The sequence below is a fragment of the Sus scrofa genome, chromosome 18, assembly GCF_000003025.6.
Source record: "Sus scrofa isolate TJ Tabasco breed Duroc chromosome 18, Sscrofa11.1, whole genome shotgun sequence".
Classification (NCBI taxonomy): domain Eukaryota; kingdom Metazoa; phylum Chordata; class Mammalia; order Artiodactyla; family Suidae; genus Sus; species Sus scrofa.
In genome coordinates, this window is record NC_010460.4 from 51402630 (window position 1) to 51429859 (window position 27230).

At 46.2% G+C, this 27230-nt stretch overlaps 1 protein-coding gene across 10 annotated transcripts in view; it reads right to left on the reverse strand.

Annotated features, from left to right (window-relative positions):
• HECW1 (HECT, C2 and WW domain containing E3 ubiquitin protein ligase 1) overlaps window positions 1-27230 on the reverse strand; it is a 419239-nt gene that overhangs the window by 18864 nt on the left and 373145 nt on the right. For all 10 annotated transcript variants that reach the window (XM_021079149.1, XM_021079142.1, XM_021079146.1 and 7 more), the window contains 2 exons: window positions 4296-4394; window positions 3049-3178 (listed from right to left, as the gene is read on the reverse strand). In XM_021079149.1, coding sequence (XP_020934808.1) covers window positions 3049-3178; window positions 4296-4394 — 229 coding nt within the window. The remainder of the gene's footprint in view (window positions 1-3048; window positions 3179-4295; window positions 4395-27230) is intronic.

Below are 27230 nucleotides of genomic sequence, written 5' to 3' on the forward strand. Positions count from 1 at the left end.
GCAGCTGCTGGCCTACACCACAGCCACAGCAACACAGGATCTGAGCCACACCTGTCACGAATACCAGAGCTCATGGCAATGCTGGATCCCTCACCCCCTGAGCGAGGCCAGGGATGGAATCCGCATCCTCTGGGATCCCAGTCGGGTTTGTAACCCGCTGAGCCAGGCCAGGGACTCCCACCTTTGGATGGTTTTAGATCCTCTGCAATGATGAATGATGCTGTGTGAACATCCTAACGCACTGGTCCTTTCAGTCAGATGTGAACGTGTCTGTAGGACAAAGTTCTGGACGTGGCTGCTGAGTCAAAGGCAGGGGCATTTAGAACAAGGGCAGGGTCCCGAAGGCACCTTTCACAGAGGGTGAAGCTGGCCTCTGCTTGCTTCCCCTTCCACTCCTGTACAGACGGCTCATTTCTCTACACCATTTTCAAAATAGAATACTGCTAAACTTTCTGTTTCTTGACAGCCTCATGAGGGAAAATGGTATTTCACCACGCTTTAATTTACATTTTAAAAAATGCATGTTCTTTGCTCACTTTCTTTGGCATTGTTGATCATTTCTCACTTATCTGCAGGACTTCTTCCTATATTGAAAGAAATAGTCTTTTGTCTGTATTGTGCATTACAGTGTAGCAAATATTATGCCATTTTTGCTTTGTTTGTGGTGTACTTTTTTCATGCGGTATTAAAAAAGTTATTTTTTTCCCCCTAGCTGCACCCTTGGCATTGTAGAAGTTTCCAGGCCAGGGATCAAACCTGTACCACAGCAGCGACCCAAGCCGCTGCAGTGACAACACAGGATCCTTAACCTGCTGCACCCCAAGAGAACGCCTTAAAAAAGTAATTTTCATTGACGATGTCAAGCTTTTATTCTATGACCACAGCAGCATTCTTTACTGCAAGATTAAAAAAAAAATGCTCTCATTTTCATCTTGTTATTATTTTTTAAGCATTCAGCTTTTTCATTCACATGGAATGAATTCAGTTTGGGATCTAAGTTTTTTAAGATGGGCACCTATTTTTTTTTTATTGTATTTTGCCAAGTAATTGTGTTTCTCTAAAACACTTACCCTCTCCTACAGGGAATATGTAAAGGATGGGCTAAAAGCAGTTAGGCGGAGGAATAGCACCTTTTGCACATTCATCTAGTGCACACGTGGACAGGTTCAATAGATTCTTGAACATATTTAAATGAGCTCTCTATAGCTGTTAAGAAGAAATATTTTTTTTCTCAACTTTCAAAGAGCATGAGGAAAGGCACTCGAATCCTGACATTTTCCAGGACCTGTCCAAGATTCTTGACTGAGATGGGGAGCTTGGTGGTCGCAAGGTTCAGTGTAGAACTCTGCACACTGTCCACAGCCATGCAGTGTACTCACAAAGCATCCCGGCTTATTTCTCATCATTTCCCATTACAAATCATACACATCGTGGGATTTTGGGATCGCTTATAAATGATGTTCTCAAGTTAACTGTTAAATCTGCTCAGGCTATGGCTCGTCTGATAAAACTGTAAATCAGAAGATTCCATGTTCTGTAAGTGCTGGTAGAAAAATATTGGGAAGCTTATTTTTACTAAATAGTAATGAGATATAGACTTATCTAAATGCTGGTAATTAAAAGAAGTACTGTTGTGTTGCACACATAAGAGAAATACCTTACAGATATGTTGCACACTTTACAAAAATGCTTTTGATCCATGATCACATTTGACTTTCAAACAACCCTATAAATTAGATTTATGTCATAACTCAAAAAGAAGGAAGATGATACTGGTACCTTTAATAAAATGAGTAGACCTCAAAAATTGTTTTTTGAATGAATGGTAGCCCTTGTTTTTAAACACAAAGTCCCATTTCTATATGATACAGCAATATACATCCACTTCTGTGTATATATCCAAAAGAATTGAAAGTAGGGACTTGAACAGATATTTGTATACTTATGTTCATAGCATCACTATTTAGCAGCATTAAATAGCCAAAAGGTGGAAGCATCCTAAGTGTCCATCAACAGATGAACAGCTAAACAAAATATGGTCTTTAATACTGTGGAATATTATTCAGCCCTAAAAAAGGAGGATAATCCCATCTCATACTATGATGCGGATGGACCCTGAAGACATTACGGCAAGTGAAATAAGCCAGTCTCAGAAAGACAAACACTATGATTCCACTCATATGAGGTACTTAGAATAGTGAAGTGCATTGAAAAAAAAGTAGAATGGTTGCCAGGGACTGGGGAGAGGGAGAAATGGGGAGCTGTTATTTAATGGGCACATTTCCAAGTTTGTAAGATGAAGAAGTTCTGGAGATGGGTTGCACAACACTGTAGGTGTCCTCAACACTACGGGACGAGCTGCGCCCTTAAACATGGGGAAGGCGGTAAATTTCATGTTACGTGAATTTTCCACAGTAAAAAGCAAAATGTCTTTTCTAAGGCCCACATCTCTCTTTCTTTTCTTTCTTTCTTTCTTTTTTTTTTTTTGGCTGCACCCTGGCATGCAGAAGTTCAAGGGCCAGGGATTGAACCTGTGCTACAACAGTGACCCAAGCCCCTGCAGCAACAATGCTGGATCTTTAGAAAAAAAAAAAAAAAAAGCATGAAATAATTCCATTTGCGGCAACATGGGTGGGCCTAGAAATTACCATACTAAGTGAAGTCAGACAGAGAAAGACGAATATATGTGGTCCCTAATACATAACATCTAATAAAAATGATATAATAGCCCTTACGAAATAAAAACAACTCAAAGATTTTGAAACCAAACTTAGGTATCCCAAAGGGGAAACGTGGAGGGGAGGGGATAAATTAGGGGATGGGGACTGGGGCATACCCACTACAATGTAAGAAATAGGCAGGTAACAAGGAATCCATTGCAGAGCACAGGGAAATTTACTCGGTGCTGTGCAATAACCGACATGAGAAAAGAACCTGGAAAGGAATGGATATGAGCACATGCACGCCTGACTCGCTTTGCAGCATATATGCCTGAAATGAGCACAACCTCCGCGCCCCCCAAGAGCTCCAGGCCCCCATCGCACAAACCTGTCCAAAAACTTCTTCGTTGACCGTGAACGTGAGGTCGAGGATGTCTGTGATGTTGTGGTCCTTCATCCACTGCAAGCTCTGGTGGAATTCCTCATCCAGGTACTCCAGGTCACTCAAGTCGCAGGGCCTGGGCACATTCGCGGGGGGACGAGGAAGCAGGCGGTTCAAGGGACAGCGGCCCAGACCTTGTGCCTCAACGTGCTTAGGCCACCCCCGGCTAAAGCCACACGCCCTTATTATAACAATGCGACACGTTTGTGTGTATGGATGAATCTCTTTAGTTCATGTAGGAATTTAATTGGAAAAGGAAACTTCAAGTGTTTACAATAATAAACACAAAACAAGGATGGACTCAGGGACCGCCCCCCCCCCGCCCGCCTCCCGCCAAGGTCATTGGAGAGGAGCGTTATTTGAAAGTGTGGAAACAACCTAAATTGTTGACAGATGAATGGATTAAGAAGATGTGGTACATATACACAATGGGATACTATGCAGCCATAAAAAAGAACAAAATAATGGCATTTGCAGCAACATGGATGCAACTAGAGATTTTCATACTGAGTGAAATCAGTCAGAAAGTGAAAGACAGATACCATGTGATGTTTATATGTGGAATCTAAAATATGGCACAAATGAACCTATCTACGAAACAGAAACAGACTCACAGACATGGAGAACAGACTTGTGGTTGCCAAGGTGGGGGGGCGTGGGATGGACTGGGAGTCTGGTGGTGGCAGATAGGAACAATTACAGTTAGAATGGATAAGCAATGAGGTCCTGCTGTATAACGCAGGGCACTATATCCAATCTCTTGGGATAGAACATGATGGAAGACAGTGTGAGAAAAAGAATATATAAACATATATATATATATATATGACTGGGTCACTATGTTATATAGCAGAAATTGACACGACACTGTAAATCAGCTATATATGTTAGTAAAAAAGAAAAAAATCCTCAAAAAACCCCATTATAGACATATCAATCCTATTTAGACGTTTCCTTTAATGTTTGTAGTACTGCTATCATTATTTATAGAACTGATTTATACCCATTATGCCATGTTCTCCTACATTCACTCAACATCTCCAAATGCCTTATTGCACTAAAAGGTTTATGTGATGGCTAAGCAGTTGGAAAAGTAACCAGGGTTGATTAGGACAAAATGGGGATAAAAGGACCAGAGGTGCCAGGGAGGCCAGCGTCTGCGGTCGTACGGGCAGGGCCGAGTGGCCACTTACAGTCTCAGGAGTGCCTTGTAGAAGGGCCTTGTGAAGAAAGCGTCCAGAAGGTACTGATGGATCAGAGCCAGGCCTAGGATTCGGCCACTAAACCTGAACCTGGAACACAGACAAGGCAGAGCGAGTGAAGGGCAGGTGGGAAATGACACTGTTAGAGATTTCCACTGTCACTTGACGTGTTTCTTCACAGCGCTCATCCTAAGCCACTTAAACAACTTGCCCACTGACGCAAGGGTGGTACCCATCCTTACTCGTGAGAGCAAACGCACGTGAACTTGGTATGTACTGAAGCAACCTCCTCTCTTCCAAGTACCCAAAGAAAATCATTTTGCTGGACTCCTCAGACCTGAGGGTATAAGGACCCAAGAGAAGAAAAGCACTGGTGAGGGGCCCTCTAGAACCCTAGACACACAGCCCACACTGAACCTGAGGCCCTGAACCCAAAGATAGAGAAAGTTTTCTGGACCCCGCTTCCTTATGCATTCAAGCCTTCCATACATGCCACCTGAAGGTCTAAAGATGCTGTGCTGGGAGGTGGGGGGTTGAAGATCCGTCACACATGGCGGTCGCACTCAGGCATCACACTGTGACAAGCGGTAAGCAGAGCCTGTATCCCCACACACGAAGGACAAGACCTCTGTTGGGAGAACTGGTCACGGAGACCTGGTCACCTCCAGACACAAAAGCCTTCTTGGGCCAAACAGCTTCCTGGCATCTTTGCTGGCAACCTGCCTAGCTGCATGCTGCACCTCCTGGGAGCTTGAACCTACGGCTGCCCTGCTCCTAAAACAGCTTCCCGTCTGCCTGGCCTGGTAAGCTGTTTCCTCACCCTGTGCTCTGTCCACCTCTGATGCCCACCTCCATGCGGGGCTCTCTCCTGTCTCCTTCTGTCTAACTAGAGTTTCACTTAAGCATGGACTTTGTGATTTTTCTCAGAGCCTCCCACTTGGAATTTCCAGGTAACCCATCTCTGCTACCTTGCACGAGGCTCTTTTTAGACTCAAAAGGTTTCAGACTCTAACTGCTATAAAAATGGTTTACAGGAATAGATTATCTGATTCTGTGATAAGTGTAAGCAGTACTTCAAATTGCCAGATTTAAAAGTGTCAATTTTTGGAGTTCCCTGGCGGCCTAGCTGTTTAGGACCGGGCATTGTCAATGCTGTGGTCTGGCTCACTGCTATGGCCTGGGTTTGATCCCTGGCTCGGGAACTTCTGTATGTCACAGGTGTGGTCAAAATGAATAAATAAATAAGTAGACAAATAAAAGTAGTTGATTTTTTTAAATTAAAAAAAGATTTATGGCCACACCCACAGCAGATGGAAGTTCCTGAGCCAGGGGGATTGAATCTGAGCTGCAGCTGTGACCTATGCCACAGCTTTGGCAATGCCGGATCCTTGACCTACTGCACCAGGCCAGGGATTAAACCTGCACCTCTGCAATGACCCGAGCTACTGGAGTCGGATTCTTAAACCACTGCGCCACGATGGGAACTCCTCCCAGTTGATTCTTTTTGCATGAAATACCATGTAAATATTATTCACTCTGGAGAGACCAGAGGCAAGCAGAACCTCAGTAACGGTGCTCTGGGGGCCCCTGGATGGGAAGGCTCACGGGACAAGTCCTTGAGGCCAGGGTGCTCCACTGGTCCTGCCTTCCCCACGCTCTTTCCTGACCCCCCCAATAACCAATGGGCCCCTAATATGGTGGCCGCAATCCTGCGTAGCCCATGCAGGTTCACGCACTCTAACGGATTCTAAGGCGTCACAACTGATGCTCCCAACAGCAAGGTGGGCTGTGACCATGCAGCGGAGACAGCAAGGCCACCCCAAGTGGGGAGAGAGCAAACATCAGCACAGGGGTGCCTGCTCAGAGCTCGCCGTACTTAGAGGTGGCCCTGGAACACATGGTAAAGAGAAGCGGTCATCTCAGCAGGCAGGCCGCAGAAATGCAGTAGGTGAGATTATGATGGGAGAGTTCTCTTTTCAGCTCAATGTTAAAAAATTGATTATCTGGATAAATTATAAATTCTCCAGCAAAATATAAATTATTCAAGTCTCCTCAAGAAAGAGTAAAAACTTAAATAGGCAACTAACCAGAGCGTAAATAGAAAACTTTGAAGAAAAAGTTCTATATCCAAAATTGATGACGGGACTATCCACACAGGGGCAGAAAACACCCCCACTACTTAGATAGTTCCAGAAAGCAGAAAAGAGTGGAAAATGTCTTAATTCATCATTACGAGCGACCATAAAGTAGAATCTGCAAAAGAGCGAAGGAGAGAAAACTAAAGACACCTCATACACACAAATGTCACAAATAAAACCCAGGAAACATGACCGGTCCACCCCCCAAATGACACCAAATGATTAACGGTGTTGGATTTCGGGAAACTAAGGACAGTTTACTCTTAGGCATTCGATTATTAAAATCAATTACAATGTCAAAAGCCAAAAACTAGGCGGCTTTTCTATTTTGTTAGAAGTTGAAAATTACTTGAAAATATCCACCATCAATTTCTGAAGGGAAAGAAAAAATCTTTGTAGTAAACCAGGAATCGAAGAAAGCTTTCTTACATAACAAAGAACCTTGATCTCAGTGTTACACTTGACAGTAAAAATACAGAAGGATGTTGGCTCTCACCTCTCTTCACAATATTCCATTTGTTAAAATCACTGTGATCCATTACAAATGGAAAACGGGGAACAGATTAGAAATAACTTTCATGAATGTAATTCAGAAAGATGCACGTGTCCGTATGTTCGCAGCAGCACTATTCGCAATAGCCAAGCCATAGAACACTCTAAACGTCCATCGACAGAGGATTAGATAAAGATGAGCCACCAAAGAGAATGAAATAATGCCATTTACGGCAGCACGGATGGACAGAGAGATGCTCACACTCAGTGGGATAAGTCAGAAGAAGACGTACAAATGCCATAGGATATCACTTGTATGTGGAGTCTAAAATACGACACTCACAGACATGGGAACAGACTTGTGGTGGCCAAGGGGGTGGGGAGGCAAGAAGGATGGAGTGGGGGTTAGGGGTTAGCAGATGCAAACCATTATACATAGAACGAATAAACATCAAGGTCCTACTGTATAGTACAGGGAACGACACTCGATATCCTGTGACAAATCATAATGGAAAAGAACATTTAAGAAAGAACATATGTATATGTATAACGGAATCACTTTGCTATTGAGCAGGAACTAACACATTATAAGTCAACTGTATTTTAATTAAAGAAATAACCTCTATTGAATGCCTATGGGTCCAACACATTCTATGTTAGCTCATCAATCCTTGCAACAGCTCTAGTTGATGACTCCGGCTATCCTCACTTCACAAGCAGTCAAGGGTCAGCCATCGGCCCTGGCAAGTGGTACAGTGAGGACACCGTCCCATACATGCCTGATGCCAGGCTGAGCCTTTTCCTTTGTGTCCACATGGAGAAGCCGGGCCGTTGAGAGGTTAATCCTCGGGGCCAGGGGCCAGGCTGCCTGGCGTGTGACCTCGTGCAAGGACTTCACCTCCTTGTCTTCACTCCTTCTTCTGGAAAGCGGCACTCTTTACCTGTTGGCTATTATTATTTTATGTTGACATCTGACCCCACTTTGAGCCTATTAGAAATCCACTGGTTAAAGGAAACTTCAACAAGCATGAGCCAAAGGGGGAGTCCAACATAAGACCCCAGAGGTGTCTTGAGGAATCCAGGGTCAGGAATGCAGCTGGGCGTATCACAGCTGGAGTGATGTCTCCCTCCCTCATTCTGTATCTCCTCTTAGCTCCTTGCTGTGCACACCTGCTCCTTTTTTCCCCTCCCATTGCCACACCGCCCATGTCTTTCAGCCTGGAGTTCAGGCTCCTAGAGACACCAACTTGACTCCCTCTGATCTTAGGTCCAGATTTCTCCTAGTTCAGGTCGGGTGCCCACCCTGGACCAATCATGAGTGGTCAGGAAAGCAGGGTCAGGGGATAAGCTGCCAGAGTCTGGTGTCGCGCTCAGCGCTTAGCAGCTAGGACTGCTGCCTCTCCTCCGGGAAGGAAGGGGGATCAGATGGAGGGTGGCAGATGGGGCTGTTTTTAGCATAGGGCACTGCCATGCAGACCCCTGATGGAGAATTATCTCCTTTGAATGGAGCAGGGCATATGATGGCATTTCTAAAGACAAAACTATATGGGTTTCACAGGCTGATGGGGGCAACTTGGAGGCCTGCAATATTTTCTTATAGCCGTGCAAGCAATCTCTGATAATGTGGTTTGGCTTTGTCTAAACACAGACAGGATGGCTTGTGGCCAAACCAGTACCTATAGCAAAATGTATTCCAGAATGAACTCTAACCTAGGATGTGTTTGTGTAACGCCTAGCACAGTGACCATACAATTCAAATCCAAACAACAGCTTAAAAGGCAGAGATTAGAATGGAAAGCCTCTCCCTGGTGATTGTCCCTGCAGTGACAGTCTCACGAATGAGAAAACACCTGCCAGGGCTTGGGTACCTCCTTTGTTATCTCACCCAGCCTGAACAACTGCTTGCTGGGAAATTGAAACAGTCAATTTCAATGGGTAGGAATCAGGAGGTGGAAAGAAAGTCTTTTGCCTCTGGATTGATAATTGAAAAAACTATCCAGATAACTTAAGAAAAAAAAAAAAAAAAGGGAGTTCCCGTCATGGCTCAGTGGTTAATGAACCTGACTAGTCACCATGAGGTTGCGGGTTTGATCCCTGCCCTTGCTCGGTGGGTTAAGGATCCAGCATTGCTGTGAGCTGTGGTGTAGGTTGCAGACGAGGCTCGGATCCCATGTTGCTGTGGCTGTGGTATAGGCTGGCAGCTGTAGCTCCGAGTGGACCCCTAGCCTGGGAACCTCCATATGCTGCAGCTGCGGCCCTAGAAAGACAAGAGACAAAAACAAAAAAAGAAAAAAAAAGGTTCTAGTTTGCTCTAAGTGATTTGGCACAGATCAAGAGTTCCAAGGATGAATGGAAGTGAGTCCTTACAGAAAGATCAGCCTCCCCCTCCCCTGCCCAAAGTGGGCATGTATTAGTTTACCATCCAGGCCCAGGGGTCTCCAGTTTGAGAGCCCCCACGTGTGACACTCCTGGGCCTTAGGCCCCCTTTTCTCTCAGGGGACCCGTGAGGGTTTCATCGGATACAGGCTGGGACTTGGGACCCTTGGCAGCAGTGGCTGCACAGCTTTTGCACCCAGAAAACAACTCCCCTAGGAACAAAACACAAGAAACCAGAAGAGACTAAAAATGACTGTGTGCGCCGCAGTTGGGGCAAATTATGGGCCGGAAGATACAACAAACTAAGAATCCAACTGCCACGTCTGAAGAGCTGAGAGCAAAAGCAGGATGTCAGGACAGAAGTAGGGTACTGCGCATGCCCCTTGCACACAACACCACCAAAGGGGTGGGCAGAGCACCTAAACCACCTCTGTGGCCTGACCCCTGGACCCGTCCCTATCCTTACCCCGTATAGGGGACCAGCTGGCTTCTCCCAGGGAGGAGAACCTGTTGCCTGTTTTTGCTCTCCCTCCAGCGGCGGCAGTGGCCCCAATAAAGCCGTGCCTGAATTTCTTGCCTAGAGGCCAGCTGCTCCTGGGTATGGTATGCCTCTTTTTTTTTTTTTTTCAGAGCTGCCACTCTTTTTTTTTTGCTTTTTGGGGCCACACCTGCTGCACGTGGAGTTCCCAGGCTAGGGGTAGTTCAGAGCTGCAGCTGCCGGCCTACGCCACAGCTACAGCAACTCGGGATCCGAGCCGCATCTGCGACCTACACCACAGCTCATGGCAACACCGGATCCTTCACCCACTGAGTGAGGCCAGGGATGGAAAAGAGCCTGCATCCTCATAGACACTAGTTGGGTTCATTACCACTGAACCGCAGTGTGAACTTGCTGGGGCTGCCCCTCTTAAAGCCGTTCTGATCTCAGCACGTCCCCAGGGAGGGCTACTGTGCAGCAGGTTCTGAGGCCGCCGCCCTGGGCCCCAGGCTCTGCCCCAGATGAGCTTGACTGAGTGGCTCTGCCCGTTTTTAATTTGCTGGCAGGAAAACAGCTCCGCCGTGTTGACCTGCTCTGGTGAGAGGGGCCTTGCAGCAGAGTCTATGGGGCCCTGAGAGTCTCACGGGTCTGCTTCTGAAGTTTACTCATTGGCTTTTCATCCCCAGGCTGGCCAAGTCCCGGTGGGCGTAGGGGGCCGCTACCCTCAGGCATTCACATCTGAACCTCAGTGCTGTCGGCCACTTGCTGGGCTGTTCTCCTGCTTCTCTTGGGCTGTATTATTTCTGGGGACCCCAGATTCCCTGCTTGCAATCTGCCTTCTGTTGGCCCCTCTTTGTGAGCATGTGGCACAGGCCCACGTGGTGAGATTCTGGCGAGGGGCACCGGGCCACTTCTCTTCACAGGTAAATCAGCAGATTCACGCACATGCCAGCTGGAGGACAAGAGGAGACAAAGCATGCCCCCAGGCGTGTCTCAATCCTCGTGCCAGCTGCATCAGGCTGGGTCCCACTGGGCCCTCCCCCACCCCAGGTGCTAGATGGCGGGTCCCAATTTTTTCTCCAGTCTGGCCACCTGAAGAACGTGACACTCTGATGGATCAGGAAAACGAGGCCTCTCTCCACGGGTCATCCTCAAATTGGCGGAAAGAGAGCGTTTCCCTCAGATTCCCTCTCGGGTGTAATATGAAAACTCCCCAGGAGATTCTGATTTGCTATCACCTTCAGAAGTAGTGCTGACTGTTTAAAGACACCAGAGCCATTTTTTTTTTCTATTTGTTTACTGATCAGAGATTATTCCACAGAAACTCACTTGGACCCAAGACATCACAAAAAGATGATCATATAGCAAAATACCAATAAGTAAACAAACAAACAAATAAATAAAAAAATATATTTTGGCTGTGCCCATGGCATGTGGAAGTTCCCAGCTCAGGGACCGAATCTGAGCCACAGCTGTGACCATAGCTGCAGCAATGCCAGGTCCTTAACCCCTGTGCCACAGGGGTAACTCTAAGAACCCCGTATTTAACAGGACAAAAATCTTCTCTATTGAAAGTCAGTCAAATATGTGTCTTGTGGAGTTCCTGTCATGGTGCAGTGGAAACGAATCCAACTAGGAACCATGAGGTTGCAGGTTTGATCCCTGGCCTCAGTCAGTGGGTTAAGGATCCAGTTGCTGTGAGCTGTGGGGTAGGTCGCAGTCACGGCTTGGATCTGGCATTGCTGTGGCTGTGGTGCAGGCCGGCAGCAACAGCTCTGAATAGACCCCTAGCCTGGGAACCTCCATATGCCGCTGGTGCAGCCCTAAAAGGACAAAAGACAAAAAAACGGATCTTATGAGAAGGCTGGGTCTTTTCCTTTGGGGAGGAACACGTGAGCTTACAACTAGATTTCTCAGCCTAATCCCACCCACACTGTGGTTTATAGAAACGTCCCTTGGACTAAGTGCTTTTCCAATCCTTGGTTTGCAAGTTTTTGTTTTTGTTTTGGTATCATCAACCCTTATCCTCTTGCCAAAGAAAAAGAACAGAATTGTGTATTTTTTTAGGGTAAAGAAAAATATAAGCAAGATAGACGATATCGAATAGGAATATCTCACCTCCATCTCCTGCGGCGATATCTTTGACCCTGGCGGGTCTTTCCCCTTGAACGCACACCTGCTCATGCAAATGGGGTCACCACGCCACTGCTCCCCTGAAACTTCCTCTTTTCACAGCCCAGCCCAGCGACCCTCACGTATCTGCAAACATGGGTTTCCATCGTCCAACTTAAATACCCCTCAAAGTATTTCATTTCTGAGTGTTCTCTGCCTGGTTTAGCCCCCCCATTCTGACGGAAACCTCGGTGGTTTTCACCATTATCGTTCTGCTCGTAGGATCAGAGGAGCAGCTACCATCAGCCCGTCCGCTCTGGGACCATTGGAGAACCTTTGAAATGGGCATAGGTCACTCTTGAAGCATCCTCATCCACCCTCACCAGACGTTTGGGAGATGAACTTGAGTTGCCCTTGAGAAAGGCAACTGCAGCCTCTCCGAGCTTTCCCGCCAACCCTGAGGGAGATCGTGGCAGAAGGTCTGAGAGCAGCCAAGGTTACCGACAAGGGTTTATCTCGCTTCCATCTGGGTTTTGTACGCTGTAGTCAGCGTCCAGGGGTAATGGAGTTTCACACATTTCCAGCACGTCTTCCCACATGGCTTAAAAGGACCAGCAAAGACCCGAGTCTCCCTTTGAGTGCATCACTGTTTGCTGATTCATTACTCCTTGGGCTGTTTGCCAACAACCCAAGAAAGGCAGTGTGGCGGGGAGGACGACACTGCAGGCTCTGACTCAGGCTGCCTCAGTTGAACTCTTCTGAGCTGCGTGACTTCGGACAAGGTGCTTACCACCCACAGGTCTCAGTTTACTCATCTGCACCATGGGAGCACGATGGTACCTACTGCACAGGGCAACTGCGAAGATGCTGAAAGACTGCCCAGGGATTAGCGGAGGCGAGCCTCCCTGGGTGCTTATCCAGAGACTGGCATAACCAATCCCTTATCCCTTATCCACCTAGGCTGGACTGAAGGGGGAGAATGGGGTCAGGACCACAGGACCAGCTTTCACCCTCCTGCTGGGGCAGAACTGCAAACTTTTGCTCTGCTTACACAATCGAGATCAGCGAAACTGAGTTAAACTGAAACTTATCATCTGGTTTCATTCCGGTGGATAAACTGGGCAAAGCTACTGAAAATTTCGGAAACATCATTGGAAGCTGATTTGATTAGGTCAACTGTTTACATTTCCAATATCCAGAGTAGGTCTCTGTCCAGAAAGATAGACAGAAAGACTGAACTGCAGAGAAGACCTGTGGTCACTGAGTCAATGTAAGGAAGGATGTGATGAATGGCTTTTTTTTTTTTTTTTTTTTTTGGTGGAGGAATGCAGAACTTCCCCAGCCCGGGATTGAACCTGCGCCACAGCAGTGACCTGAGCCACAGTAGTAACAACACCAGATCCTTAACCCCTAGTGAATGTTTTAACCAAGAGGCTCCCTCTCTCCCTCTTCAATCTAATGAAACTTCATGGTGGGAACGTGTTTTAGCAGGAAGTAGTGTGTAATGATTTCACAGTGTGCTTTTCGACGGATTCTTTAAACAAAAGCAGTTTGTGTAAGGGCCAAAAAATCAATCATGAATTTTGGGAGGTGGATTTCTTGTTCACAGGGCAGATTTATGGAAGGGGAAGCAGGATGGTTTGCCCAGTGAACGGAATAAAAGACCTAATTGCCTTGGAAGGACATTTTGGAGAGTGGAACAAGACACTTTGAAGAGGCCTCTAGTGAGTCCGTTATAGCAAAGTGATATAAAAATGGAATAACACCCTGATCCCAAGCAACACGCCAAGTCTGGAAGGTTCTGCTGTGGTGTTTCTGGTAGTTTCATCCCCTGGCATAAAACTTGGGCCCCAAATAATTGTCTCACAGTGTCTCTTAATTCTGGTGACCTTCTCACTCTCTTTCTTTCTCCTTCTTTTTTTTAATAGCTGCATTGGTCACGTATGGAAGTTTCTGGGCCAGGGGCTGTACCCAAGCCGCAGCTGCAACCTACACCGCAGCTGTGGCAATGCTGGATTCTTTTTTTTTTTTTTTTTTTTTTTGTCTTTTTGCCTTTTCTAGGGCCGCTCCGGCGGCATATGGAGGTTCCCAGGCTAGGGGTCCAATCGGAGCTGTAGCCACTGGCCTACGCCAGAGCCACAGCAACGCAGGATCTGAGCACCAGAGCGATTGTGCAGATGGTGGTGCCACTTCCTGAGACAGGAAGCACCAAAAGGGAAGGTTTGGAAAAGAAATGTGAGCGTTCTCTTTTAGGCCTCTTAATACCCGAGTGAAGCCGCTGAATTCACTCACAAAGAGTCAGTATTTCTAGGAACAGGGCCAGGCTGCAGATGCTCATGTGGGGTCATCGGGAGGAGATGGCATTTGAACTCACGTCCCTGGAGATCACCAAGGACGTGTACGCGGATGGAGAGGTGGACGGAGGGCTGAACCGAGAGGAACACAACATCTGGGGGTCTGGAGGATGGGGGGTGACAATAAGGTGAACTCGGCAGAAAGAGGCAGTGAGCTAGGAGAGGAACCAAGGGACGGGAAAAAAGGAAGGAGGCGGAGACCGTCGGTGCCCAGGGCCTCTGAGAACAAGCAGTAGGAGGTCTGAGATCTGGAACCCTGATGGGAGCCGTTTCTGTGGAGGGAAGGGGGAGGGAAGGCTGGAGAGAGGGGAGAAGAGGAGGTAGGGGAGGTGAGTACGGATAACTCTTTGGTAGAGTGTTTCTTCAAAGGGGAGCGGTGACTCAACGTGGAGGGTGGAGGAGGGTGTGACCTCAAAGGAGGCTTGGGTTTGGTTTTAAGTGTGAGAGAAATTACAGTGTGTTCATGCATTTTTAATTTCACCCAATTTACCAAATGCCCATGTGCCAGGTGCACACAAAGATATGAAGGCACATGTTCACTCTCAAGAGTGTCCAGGACGGTAAAGGGGGAGATACAGCAGTGCGGCATCTCCTTACCTTGTGCATGTGCTGTCCAAGAATGCACAGGATGTGGGACCGCCCGGAGAGGGGAGACTCAGCTGATGGGGGAGGGATTAAATCTGGGCAGGGTTCCTGGAGGAGGTGACGATTGAGATGAGCTTTGAAGAAGGAGTAGAAGTCAGTCAGCTTCAGAAGGCAGGGAAGGGCTTTCCAAGCAAATCAGATCACATGACAGAAGAGGCAGGAAAGAGAAAGGAATGTGTTTAGAACCAGAAGAAATTCATGAGGCCTGGACCAGAAAGAGACAAAGCAGCAAGATCTGGGCTGAAGAAAGAGGTAGTGGGAGGTCCTGGGGCTCTTATTTTCCATGCCAATGAGTTTAGCTTTTTTTTTTTTTTAAGTAAATTAATTTATTTATTTTAGGGCCACAGGTGCAGCACATGGAAATTCCCAGGCGATGGGTTGAATTGAATCTGTAGCTGCCAGTCTCCACCTCAGCCACAGCAACTTGGGATGTGAGCTGCGTCTGCAGCCGACACCACAGTTCATGGCCACTGGATCCTTAACCTACTGAGCGAGGCCAGGGATCGAACCCGCAACCTTGTAGATGCTAGTCGTATTCATTTCCACTGAGCCATGATGGGAACTCCAAGTTTAGCTTTTAAATTGTAGAGAGTGGGACCCACTAAAGGGCTTAAGCAAGGGAGCGACAGGCTTGGTTTGGCATTTTAGAGAAATCAATCTGCGGCCACGTGAAGGATAGATTTAAGGAGAAGGACGCACTGGAGGGCATTATAATAGATCCAAGTAATTGTGAGGAACACAGGGAGCTTTGTGCGACCAGAAGAAGAAAGGAAGGATGACAGAAAGTGGCTCACGGGAGAGGTTAGATGCTAATTTGGAGGTGACTCTGTTTGGCAGGAAAAAAGATGAAAGAGTTTGATGGAGTGCTTGCTGTCACACAGCGTGGGAAGAATCCACCTGCAGCGGCTCAGGTTACTGTGAAGGCTCCGCTTCAGTCTCTGGCCCAGGAACTTCCATATGCTGTAGGTGTGGCTGAAAACACCAACAAAAACAAAACCAAACAAAGCAAAAAAGACAAGAGTTTGAAGCTCAACAGAGGGGTCAGGCTAAAACTGCAGATTTAGAAGTCATAGTTTGACATGGAGAGAAGCTTACAAAGCAGTAAACTTTGGTTCCATTGCTATATTTCATGTAAAATTATATCTTTCCATCTATCTGTCCATCTTTCCTTCCATCCATTCATTGGTCCCTCCATCCATCCTTCCATCCACACATTTGTCCAGCCATCTAGCCATACCTTTGTCCAGCCAACTGGTCATCCATCCAGTAAAATAGCATGGGGGGACTTGAATCCAAATAGTAAAAGCATTTATTTCTGTGTAGAGATATTTCCTTTTTCATATTGTATTTTTTACAATGCAGGTGGACTACTGATGTCATAAAATTATACATATTTATTTACATGTAATAGAGATACAAGGAAAACTGGAAGACACAGATGTCTGTGTCCTAGAATCTAAGGGCGCAGACTTTTAGGGAAGAGTCCTTACCTACTGCCACGATGTTTTCATTAACATAAGAGTTCCCTACGTTTGTGATCAGGTGACCTCTATGGCTCAAGGAAAGGTCAACTTTGGTGCTGACTACTGAATTCAATTTCAGGAGGTGAAGAAGAGAACAAGGGAAAGGAGCCTTAAACAGGGGAAGAGAGTAAAGCATAAGGATGGATGAGAAGGAGAAAGGTGCCTGAGCACAGGCATGAGGGGATGGGCACCCTGGTGGAAGGATCTGCCTGGAGTGGGGGGGGGGTGATGCAGGCAAAGTGCCAGGGCGGGGTGGTACTGGTAGCTGCGGTGGGAAATTGAAGTGGTGCCCTCAGTCTTCCCACTTTAGGGCCACATAAAATCATCTCCTCAAAGTGACGAGTCTGATTGGTGGTGGCTTTCAGGCCAGTGAATGGAAGATGCATCAAAGGACAGGTGACCTGGTGAGCCTGCTGGGGCTGAGAGTACGATTTAGAACTGCACCATCTCTCGGGATCATTTACTTTAACTTCCTCTGGTCCTAGGGGAACAGGAAGCAGCTCCGGCGTTGAACATGGAAGAGTGAGTTGTGCTATTCATCCAAGGTGGCGTTTTGCGCATCCTATGCTGTGTGAGCACCGAGGGGAGAGGGCATCGCGTGCACCTGGGGTGAAGGACGCTGTTGTGCCAGAAGGGGGGTGGGGATGGTAGGTCGGAGGAGGTGTAAATGAACTTGGGAGCAGCTGCTGTGGGGGAGGAGGTGGGAACACTGTCTGTGGAATGACTGAGGGAGGGATTTCAGCGTTTTCAGTTCAGATATGGCACAGTTCTGGGTGATAATGAGGTTGGGAGGGCCAGTGTGGGGGCAGGTGGCTGGAGTGCAGTGTAGGTCAAAGCCACTGGGGCTTTTTAAGTTAGGTCTACTCTCTCCATCACCTTTATCCAGACAATTGTCCAACAAATGGGTAAAGAATCACCTCCCTTTTGCCCCCACCCCCCACCCCGGGCCAAATTGTTCAAACACTGCAGATGCAAGGCCTGATTTATATTGGGTTTTCATAGCTTCCCTGTGTGTGGAAACAGCGCTGCAAATTGGTTGAGAAAACTTGCAGTTTTTCTTCATCTGTCATGAAAGAGACTCTGCCAACACAAGATAATGACAGGATATTATCTTCTGATTGCTAATTAGCAACTGAAATGAATGTCTAGCCCTGGTGCCCGCCAAGTGCTCCCATTAGCATCAGCCCTGCAGGGGACAAAGGAGTAAGAACAGGGCTGCTCCTTCCTCGACGTGGGACAGGCTGGGCCAAATGGGCGACTCCCTTTCAGAGATGGCTCTTCTAGAAGGTGATTATACAGATTTATCTGTAAATGTGGTTGAATGTGTCCCCAACGAAGTGTCTACTTCCTCCACCAAGGAACCTGTGACTATGACCTTATTTGGAAAATGGGTCCTTGCAGATATAAGTCAGAATCCCCAGATGAGATCATCTTGGATTATCGAGGTGGGCTCTATATCCACTCCAAATGTCCTTAAAAGAAACAGAAGAGGGGAAGATACAGAAATAGAGGAAAACGCCATGGGAAGGCAGAAGCAGATCCTGAAAGGATGCAGCCACAAGCCAAAGAATGCCTGGAGCCACCAGAAAGCTGAATGAGACAAGAAAGGATTCTCCCCTGGAGCCTTCAGACTCCCTGCTTTTGAACTTCGGGCTTCTAGACCGGCGAAGATCTGCGTTGGGGTAATTTGCTATGGCAGCTCCAGGAAAAGTAATACAGCATTCGAGGTGAAGGGCGCCCTCTCCCTTCGTCTTCTGGAACAATGGTCACGAAGCATATTATTGTGGAGTTTGCAAGTTGATCCATTCAAGTCTTACATTTGATTTCATGCAAGAGGAGACTGCATCTAATTTTGAATGAGACATAGCATCTGATTCCATGCCCAGTATTACACAGAAAAGTTGACCAAAACTTGCTGCCTGCTTGTAAGTAAAATGCTCTGACACCTGCTATATCCTCCTTTAACTGGGTAAGTCAAACAGGACGCTGAAGTTTTAAAAGATCTTAATTATCTGAGCTGCCCAAACCAGAGCTTAAAGGAAGATGAGTGTCCCTGTGCTCTAGGCGGCACCCATAGTGTCTTACTGACCCTGTAAATATTGTTCCTTTCTCTTTCCTTTGAGTCGTTGAGCAATGCACAATACTTCATGAAAACTGGGTCAGGTTAAAAAAAATCAATTTGATATAACCTAGACAACTTTCAGCCTTCTCATTCATTCATTCACTAAATCATAATGAGGTCCCTACCGTTTTTGAGGCCATGTGCTACCTGCTGGGGGGCTGAGAGCACAGAGGCTCCCAAGCTTGCATAGAGCATACAGTCTAGTGACATTATGGTTCAGGAAATTATTAGAATTACTGAACGACTACCTAAATCTCAACTGAAATGAGAAATTCTGTAATTTCCACATGACTGGCAAAGTAATAACATCTCTGACGATATCACGTTCTCATGCTACACAAAGGCGTATGTACTGGTTCAACCACGTACCAGGAATACTTGAAGCTATTTAAGTAATTGGTTCTAAATTAATTGCGCTGGTAGAGGGGAAGCATGGAAAGCATAAACTGAAGAATATCATAAATCAATATGATGTCAGGGCTCGCGAATATGTTCTATTTAGTTTTACTGTTTTGAAAGTTTATCTACTGATGATATTTCTTTAGATCTTTGAGAGGAGACTATAAGGAGGAACGCCCTAGAAGCCTGGAGAGCAGGGGAAGCCAACCTTGGAGTCCCTGTTGGCTACTGATCATCTGAACACTGGAAGCCCTTCTTGCCCCTTTGTGCCCAGAGAGGTCCCAAGGCATCTGTCTGATCTGTTCCCGTCTATGCCCTAGGATCCGCCTCCCGGATTGTGGCACACGCTTCCTCAGAAGTCTAGAGTGATTCCCACGCGTCTTTCCAATGATATTCCAGATCCCTGGGTTTATACATCTCCACCCATGATCTCCTTCTCAGATGCTGAGGTCATTTGGGTACCTTCGTCCAGCTCTCAACTTGATTAGGGTTAAACGTTTGTCCCTGGCCCACCCCTGCAAATAGGCTTTTCAACACCTTTTCCAGACAGCTTTGCTATTCTCAACGGAAGAAATCCATCGTATGTGGCGGATGTTGGCGCTGGCCCTCTCTCACTCCAATTTCTGTTGCTCTTGGACTCTTTACCCTTCCCACTACTCTGTTTGTTTGTTTGGGGGGCCCATGTCCTAGGCATGTGGGAGTTCCCAGGCTAGAGATCAAACCTGTGCCACAGCAGTGACAACGGTAGATCCTTAACCCACGGAGCCAAATGGGAACTCCCCCACAACTCTGAATATGTATCTCCTTTAATGAAAATGAGTCTAAGCAGAAAATCACTCGCATTTTGAAAAACCTCTTCCAGTAGACACAAAGATCTTTTAAAGATAAGATGTTGTTGACTCTATTAGTTCTATTTGGTATTTAAACACATCAGAAAAGGAACACATTTCACGGAAAGTGCATCTTTCAATGACTTAAGCAATAGTGCCGATTTTGTTAATTTTAATATTTAAAATAGAGTCGAGCCTGAGGACTTCTGAGCCATGACATTAGCTATGCATTATAATTTACTCTCGGGCTTGCATTGTTACCAGGGTATTTTTATCTCCTTTGTCCTCAAAGCACATTTTTAAGGTGGGTAGCATCGATTTCCACTTACTTCATCAAGCTGTATTATATTCATTAAAAATTTGAATCATGTAGTCAAAGCATGGTTTTTAATCCCCATGTTACCACTGGGATGCTGGAGAAAGGTACGGTAAACATTCTGGTCAAATTCATTAACCTCGATTCTTGAAATCCTTTCTTCACTTTAATCCTAACACACCTCGGGAAGTTAGGAGCTCAGAGAAAGGCGTCTCCCATCCCTACGCGCAGAAGCTTCTTGCACACATCCGCACAGCCATCATTCGTACAAAAAGTGCTGTAACTTCTTTTCCAATAATATAAGCACACAGCAGAGCTCGAGGGGAGACGGCCCAGACACCAGCGCTCCAAGTCTCTGCAGTGGGGATTTATTGTTTTACAGTCTCTACAGTGGAGATTTACTTTTTAAAAGTCTGTACAGTGGGGATTTATTTTTTTTTTAATCTCTACAGTGGGAATTTACTTTTTTAAAGTCTCTACAGTGGGGATTTACTTTTTTAAAGTCTCTTCAGTGGGGATTTATTGTTTTAAAGTCTCTACAGGGGGAATTTATCTTTTTAAAGTCTCTACAGTGGGGATTTACTTTTTAAAAGTCTGTACAGTGGGGATTTATTTTTTTTTTTAATCTCTACAGTGGGAATTTACTTTTTTAAAGTCTCTACAGTGGGGATTTACTTTTTTAAAGTCTCTACAGTGGGGATTTATCGTTTTAAAGTCTCTACAGGGGGAATTTACTTTTTTAAAGTGCTTTCAGTCTACATGACATGTCACGCCCTCATCACCCTTCTCTTCCCACCTACAAACTAGGGATAATAATGTTTCAACTTCGCTTGCCTACCTTGAGGGACAATTTCAGAAAAGAGTAATTTAACGTTAATAGGTTCTTTGAAGATGAAAAGCACTTCATAATTGCTAACTTCTATTATATTTTAAAAAACCCTTCTCAAAGTTACTCCTCTTTCCTTATGCTCGTAACTTTGATTAATTAAAAATAATTATCCTTTCTCAATCTCACCGTTTAAGTGCATTAAATATGATGTTCCCACACAATGTGTGTTTCAATGCTTTACCCAATGTTCCTTTTTTTTTTTTTTTTTTTTTTTTTTTTTTGGTTGAGCCTGCGGCATGCGGAAGTTCCCAGGGCCAGGCCAGGGATCGAACCTGTGCCACAGCAGCAACAATGCCAGATCCTTAACCTGCTGTACCACTTGGGAACTCCTACCCCATTCTCGCCTTCATTTCTGGACCTTTATGTTTTCTAACTTCTCACATTTTGGTAAATAGAGTGAACATTTGTTGTTTCTGCCTGGGGCGATTTCGCTTCTTTGTGTGAAAACTGTACCACCCTCTAGCCTCTTCCCTCTCAACCTCTCTGGCCCTTAAATCCGCCAGCATCTATGACAGTATTTCCCCAAGAGTGGGGATTCTTCCCTTGGCGTCAGAATCCCTGGGGTGCTTGTTCAAATACAGGTGCCTGGGGATTGCCCTCTCGGTGGGATGGGTTCTGGGAATCTGCTTTTAAAACAAGGTCCACAGTTGTTGACTAAAGTTTGAGGACCGCCGCCTCCAAGTATGGTGGAGGTACTGTTTGCGAGATGGGGAAAAAAGATGGTCTCGAAGTCGGAAGTGAAGTTTTGCCTTAGACATCCTCCAGGGTGTTCTACGCATGGGTACCCGAGAAGAAGACCATTCAAAGACTCGTCTCTGGGAGTTCCCACTGTGGCTCAGTGGGTTAAGCATCAGACTGCAGGAGTTGCCGTTGTGGCTCATTGGTAACGAACCTGGCTAGTGTTGAGGATATGGGTTCAATCCCTGGCCCCACTCACTGGGTGAAGGATCTGGAGTTTCTGTGAGCTGTGGTGTAAGTCACAGACGTGGGCTTGGATCTGGTGTTGCTGTGGCTGTGGTGTAGGCTGGCAGCCCCCCACAACTGAGCTTCCAGAAAGGGCACTTCTCAGGGCTATGGATGGCTAATATAAATTAAAACAAGCAGAGCTCCTTTTGGAAAGTGAATGCACAGCACAGGTAGTGGGGGTGAGTGCTGACAGTAACCGCGTCCTCGCCTGGAGAGGAGAAGGTATTTGGGCAGCGGAGTCCAGATTCTCTGCAGCTCCCTGTGCCTGCAGATGACATCTCCCCGCTCCCACGCCACGCCCGGCACAGTCTGCATTCCCTCTGCTGGGTGCACATTCCTGCCAGCTGAGTTCAGGCTTTGGCCCTGAGCTAGTCTCTCATCTCCACAGCTAATTAGTGGGTTTGGCTTGGTCCTGGCATCCCCACTGGTGGTTTGCTCTGTAATTGCTCCCTCCTGGTCTGTGGGTGGACGGAGGCATGGCATCTGGCCCTCCTGCACAGCTGCGGGCCTTTGGGGAGCCATGGGGTGGCCTGCTGCCGGCGGGCAGGTGACAGACTGTCTGCCTGAACACTCCCCTCACCCCAGGGGAACACTTAGGAACACCCCGGGACTCCTGATTCCGGAGGGGCGTGGCCTCACTCCAAGCTCCGCCCCACCTGAGCCCAGGAGGCAACTGTCTGGGGAGCAGATGATAAAAGCGAGTGGGAGGTGCTCTTCTGGGTGGACCTGGAGAGAATGGGAGCCTGGCCTCAGTTCAGGGGCCTGACGGCACCATGGCTCTTGCCCAGTCTCTCCACAGAGGCTGAGTTATGCCGGCCCAGTGACAAGAGATACTTAATACCTCACTTATTCCACGGCTGATTCTGTTTTTATACGACAGGCCACAGAAATATACTTTATCCTACAAAAATATTGCCACTCTTATTTAGCTATATGACACTTTCCTTTTTCCAAGCTTTTTCCTTATGGGAATATCAAAGCAGTGGTTCTAAATAGGGAGGCATTTGGCAATGTCTGGAGACACTTTTGGTTGTCAAAACTGGGGGTAGTTGTGGCGGCGATGGGACTGTACCTAGAGGGCAGAGGTCAGGGATGCTGTTCACCATTCCTCCAACACACAGGACAGTCCTCGTGATAAGGAATTGTCTGGCCCCACTGTTCTCCAAGGAAGATGTACAGATGGCCAGCAAACACATGAAAAAATGCTCAACATCGCTGATTATAAGAGAAATGCAAATCAAAACTACCATGAGGTACCACCTCACACCAGTCAGAATGGCCATCATGAATAAGTCCACAAATAACAAGTGCTGGAGGGGCTGTGGAGAAAAGGGAACCCTCCTGCACTGTTGGTGGGAATGTAAACTGGTACAGCCACTGTGGAGAGCAGTTTGGAGATACCTTAGAAATCTACACATAGAACTTCCATAGGACCCCGCAATCCCACTCTTGGGCATCTATCCGGACAAAACTCTCCTTAAAAGAGACACATGCACCCGCATGTTCATTGCAGCACTATTCACAATAGCCAGGACATGGAAACAACCCAGATGTCCATCAACAGAGGATTGGATTCGGAAGATGAGGTGTATATACACAATGGAATACTACTCAGCCACTTGCAGCAACATGGATGGAACTAGAGACTCTTATACTGAGTGAAATGAGCCAGAAAGACAAAGGCAAATACCATATGATATCACTTATAACTGGAATCTAATATCCAGCACAAATGAACATCTCCTCAGAAAAGAAAATCATGGACTTGGAGAAGAGACTTGTGGCTGCCCGATGGGAGGGGGAGGGAGTGGGAGGGATCGGGAGCTTGGGCTCATCAGACACAACTTAGAATAGATTTACAAGGAGATCCTGCTGAATAGCATTGAGAACTATGTCTAGATACTCATATTGCAACAGAACAAAGGGTGGGGGAAAAATGTATACATGTAAGAATAACTTGATCCCCATGCTGTACAGAGGGGGAAAAAAAAAAGAATTGTCTGGCCCCAAATGTCCGTAGACTAAGAATCAGTAACCTGGGATCAAGGGAACCAATCTAGCTTTCTCTAGTGCTTAATGGTGGCCCTGTCAAACATATGCAGACACCCAAGGAAAGAACGATAGCATCTACATCTGTTAAAAGACTACTGGGTACCAGCCACTTTTTCCGTACCCTTACAACCACCATGCAGAATAGGCACTGTCATCACTTTTTGATGGGCAAGGAGGCTGAGATGCAGGTAGATTTAGAAACCTACCCATAGCTACACAGCAGCAGAAAATGGGAGCAGGAATTGACTCCTCTGGCTGTGAGGCACCTACGTCAGGAACTGAAAGGTGTCACCTCTATGCCAGAAAGCACACTCTTTAAGGGGCAATGACATGCCGTGTGATCCCGTTTCAAAGCTGACACATTTGTCTCTTTACAAACGATGCTGAAATAAGCATCCTTGTCTGTTTCCATAGGGATACAGGAGAATAGGTGTTAAAAGTCTGCACAGAAGTGCATGCCGCCTGGGCTGGACTCCTGGCAAGGCCATTTACTAGCCCTGTTGCATTGGGCACGTGTGAACCTCTACAGGTTTCAGTTTCCTTATTTGTAAAATAGGAGGATCATAACAGGATGTGCAACTCATGTAGAGCCTTATAAGGATGCCCGGCTGATAACAAGGGCTCAATAATATGAGCTGTTGTTATAAGAGTCCCTACATTCGTGCCTGTAGTTCTGTGAGATTGGTTCAGGGGCCCAAGGGCATACGGGTTTAAAATTTTTAGTATATATTGTTGTGTTTTTTAAAAACTACATGAAAATTCATGTTTCTACAGGCAATGCATGAGAGTAGCCTTTTACCCAGGTCCTCTTGAAAAGAGATGATACAATTCTTTTAAATTTTTGCTTTATAAAGTGATGTATGATTGTTACTTTATTTTGCATCTTCCTGGCCACTGGTAAAGCTGACATTCTTTTTCTGGGTTTGCTGATAATTTAGATTTTTTTTTCTTCTCTGAGCAGCTTTTTCAGTTTCTTTGCTGCTTTTTCTTGAGTTGTTTCTCCTCTTCTCAAGTTGGATGTGCTCTTTGAGATCCATATTGCAGATTTTCCACCTCTGACTTTCCTGAGCTGCAAAGATTATTTTTCAAAATCAAAGCTGGCCTTTCAACTTTATTTATGGTTTTTCTGCCATAAAAAGTATTTTCATTTTTATATATTTAAATATATTTTCCTTTTTTAAAAAAGCAGATTCTAGGGTTCGAGTCTCTACCACTCAAAGTTTCTTGAGTTCATTTTCTGTTCTTCATAATGTTTATATTCTCAAATATATATAAAGTCACCTAGAGTTTCTTGAAGAAATCTTACTGTTACATTTTTTTACATGCATTTTCAAATTAGAGAGGAATTCAGCCTACATTTTTTGGTTGCGGGGCCAGTGACATTGGCACCGTTAACTAAACGGTCCATTCTTTTCATTTTTGTCGTACAAATCTCATACATCTTTAGGTCTATTTTGGCATAATGCAAGTCTTGTCTTTTCTTTTCTTTTCTCTTCTTTCTTTTCTTTTCTGGCTGCCCCATGGCACATGGAGTTTCTGGGCCAGGAATCAGATCTGAGCTGCAGTTGCCACCCAAGCCGCAGCTGGGGGCAATGCAGGATCCTCAACCCACTGTGCCAGGCCGGGGATGGAACCCATGTCCCAGCTCTCCCAAGATGCCACCAATCCTGCCGCACCACCGTAGGAACACCAATGTCAGTGTTTTAAAAAAGTGTTGGAAGAGAAGTGTTCTAATAGTTTCGAAAACTTTGTCAGAAGTTTCGCACAAGTTCTGAAGAAGCTTCAGGAATGGTTAAGAAGTGAACATAGTCACAACCAGACACGCCCTATTTGTGGGGACTTCTCGCCTAATGTGTGCCTGAGCGTCTCCAGGGAATTGCTAGGAAGGCTATGCAGATTCAGCCGGAGCTGGAACCAGGGAAGCTCTTGCAGGTGCCTAGGAAGGAACACGGGCCTACTATTGGCATGGTGTGGGGGCGGGGAGCTCATCTGATCCTTGACTCAAAAAGGACATACTGAGCTATTCTGTCGGGGGGGCCCTTGGAGGTTAAAGGGCCGAGAGACATTCAGTGGAATCTCATGATATTGTGGTTTCTATCCACTAATTCAGACCCTGCAGATGTGGCCAGGGATATTTAAAGTGTGTTATCCAGGACTTCTCTGAGTTCCATGAAACTCTACAATTACGCTTAATACCCACTTGGGCAAACCCTAAACATGCAAGAAGGACCCTCCCTCCATCCTCACCTCCCCTTACTAAAGACCTGAAAACAGGAGATTTTTGCCACCCAAGTAGCATCTGCTTGGAAAGGGAGAGGTCAGGGCTGGGGCAGAAGGGCAGGGAGGATCTTGGTTGGCCGTCAGCAAAGGCTCTTGGAGGTCCCAGAATTTCTCACGTGGCAGGTTCAGATCTGTCATCATCATCGATTTGAAGTGAGCACCTGGACCGTCTGGTGTTTACACAGAAACTGACTAAACAGCATCAGATCTGAACCCTGGTTTCTGGAAATTCTCTTGCACCAATTACAAAAAGAGTGACTCATATCACAATAACTTCTTAAGATGATACATGCTAATGCTTAACATGAAGAGCCTGTTGACACTCTGGCACTCTTCCTGAAAACAGGGAAGCTCACTCCTTTCAACTATTGAGTGCATCTTAGATTTGCTCTGGGGAAAGTGGCATATTCAGAATCATGGAGACAAGAAGAGAATTTCCAGCCACGATTTCAGAGAGGATAATTAGTAGGAACTTAAATGACAAACAACAATGACCACTGTTTTTCTAAATCCAAATTATCTTTTTTTTTTTTTTTTTGTCTTTTTAGGGTGCACCCACGGCATATGGAAGTTCCCAGGCTAGGGGTTGAATTGGAGCTACTGCTGCCAGCCTACATCACAGCCACAGCAATGAGAGATCTGAGTTGAGTCTGCCACCCACACCATAGCTCATGGCAATGCTGGATCCTTAACCCGCTGGGCAGTGCCAGGGATTGAACCTGCGTCCTCATGGATATTAGCCGGGTTCATGACTGCAAGCCATGATGCAAACTCCCATGAATCCCAAATATTCTGAACTAAAAATTGAAATGAGATTGAAACTCTCATAACCAAGGAATTGTAATGAGGATTATTCCATCCACCCATTCACCCACCCTCCGTCCCTCCCTCCACCCACCCAGCTACAGTGTACAAAATAAATATAAAAATACACTTCATTTCAGACAGCAGTAA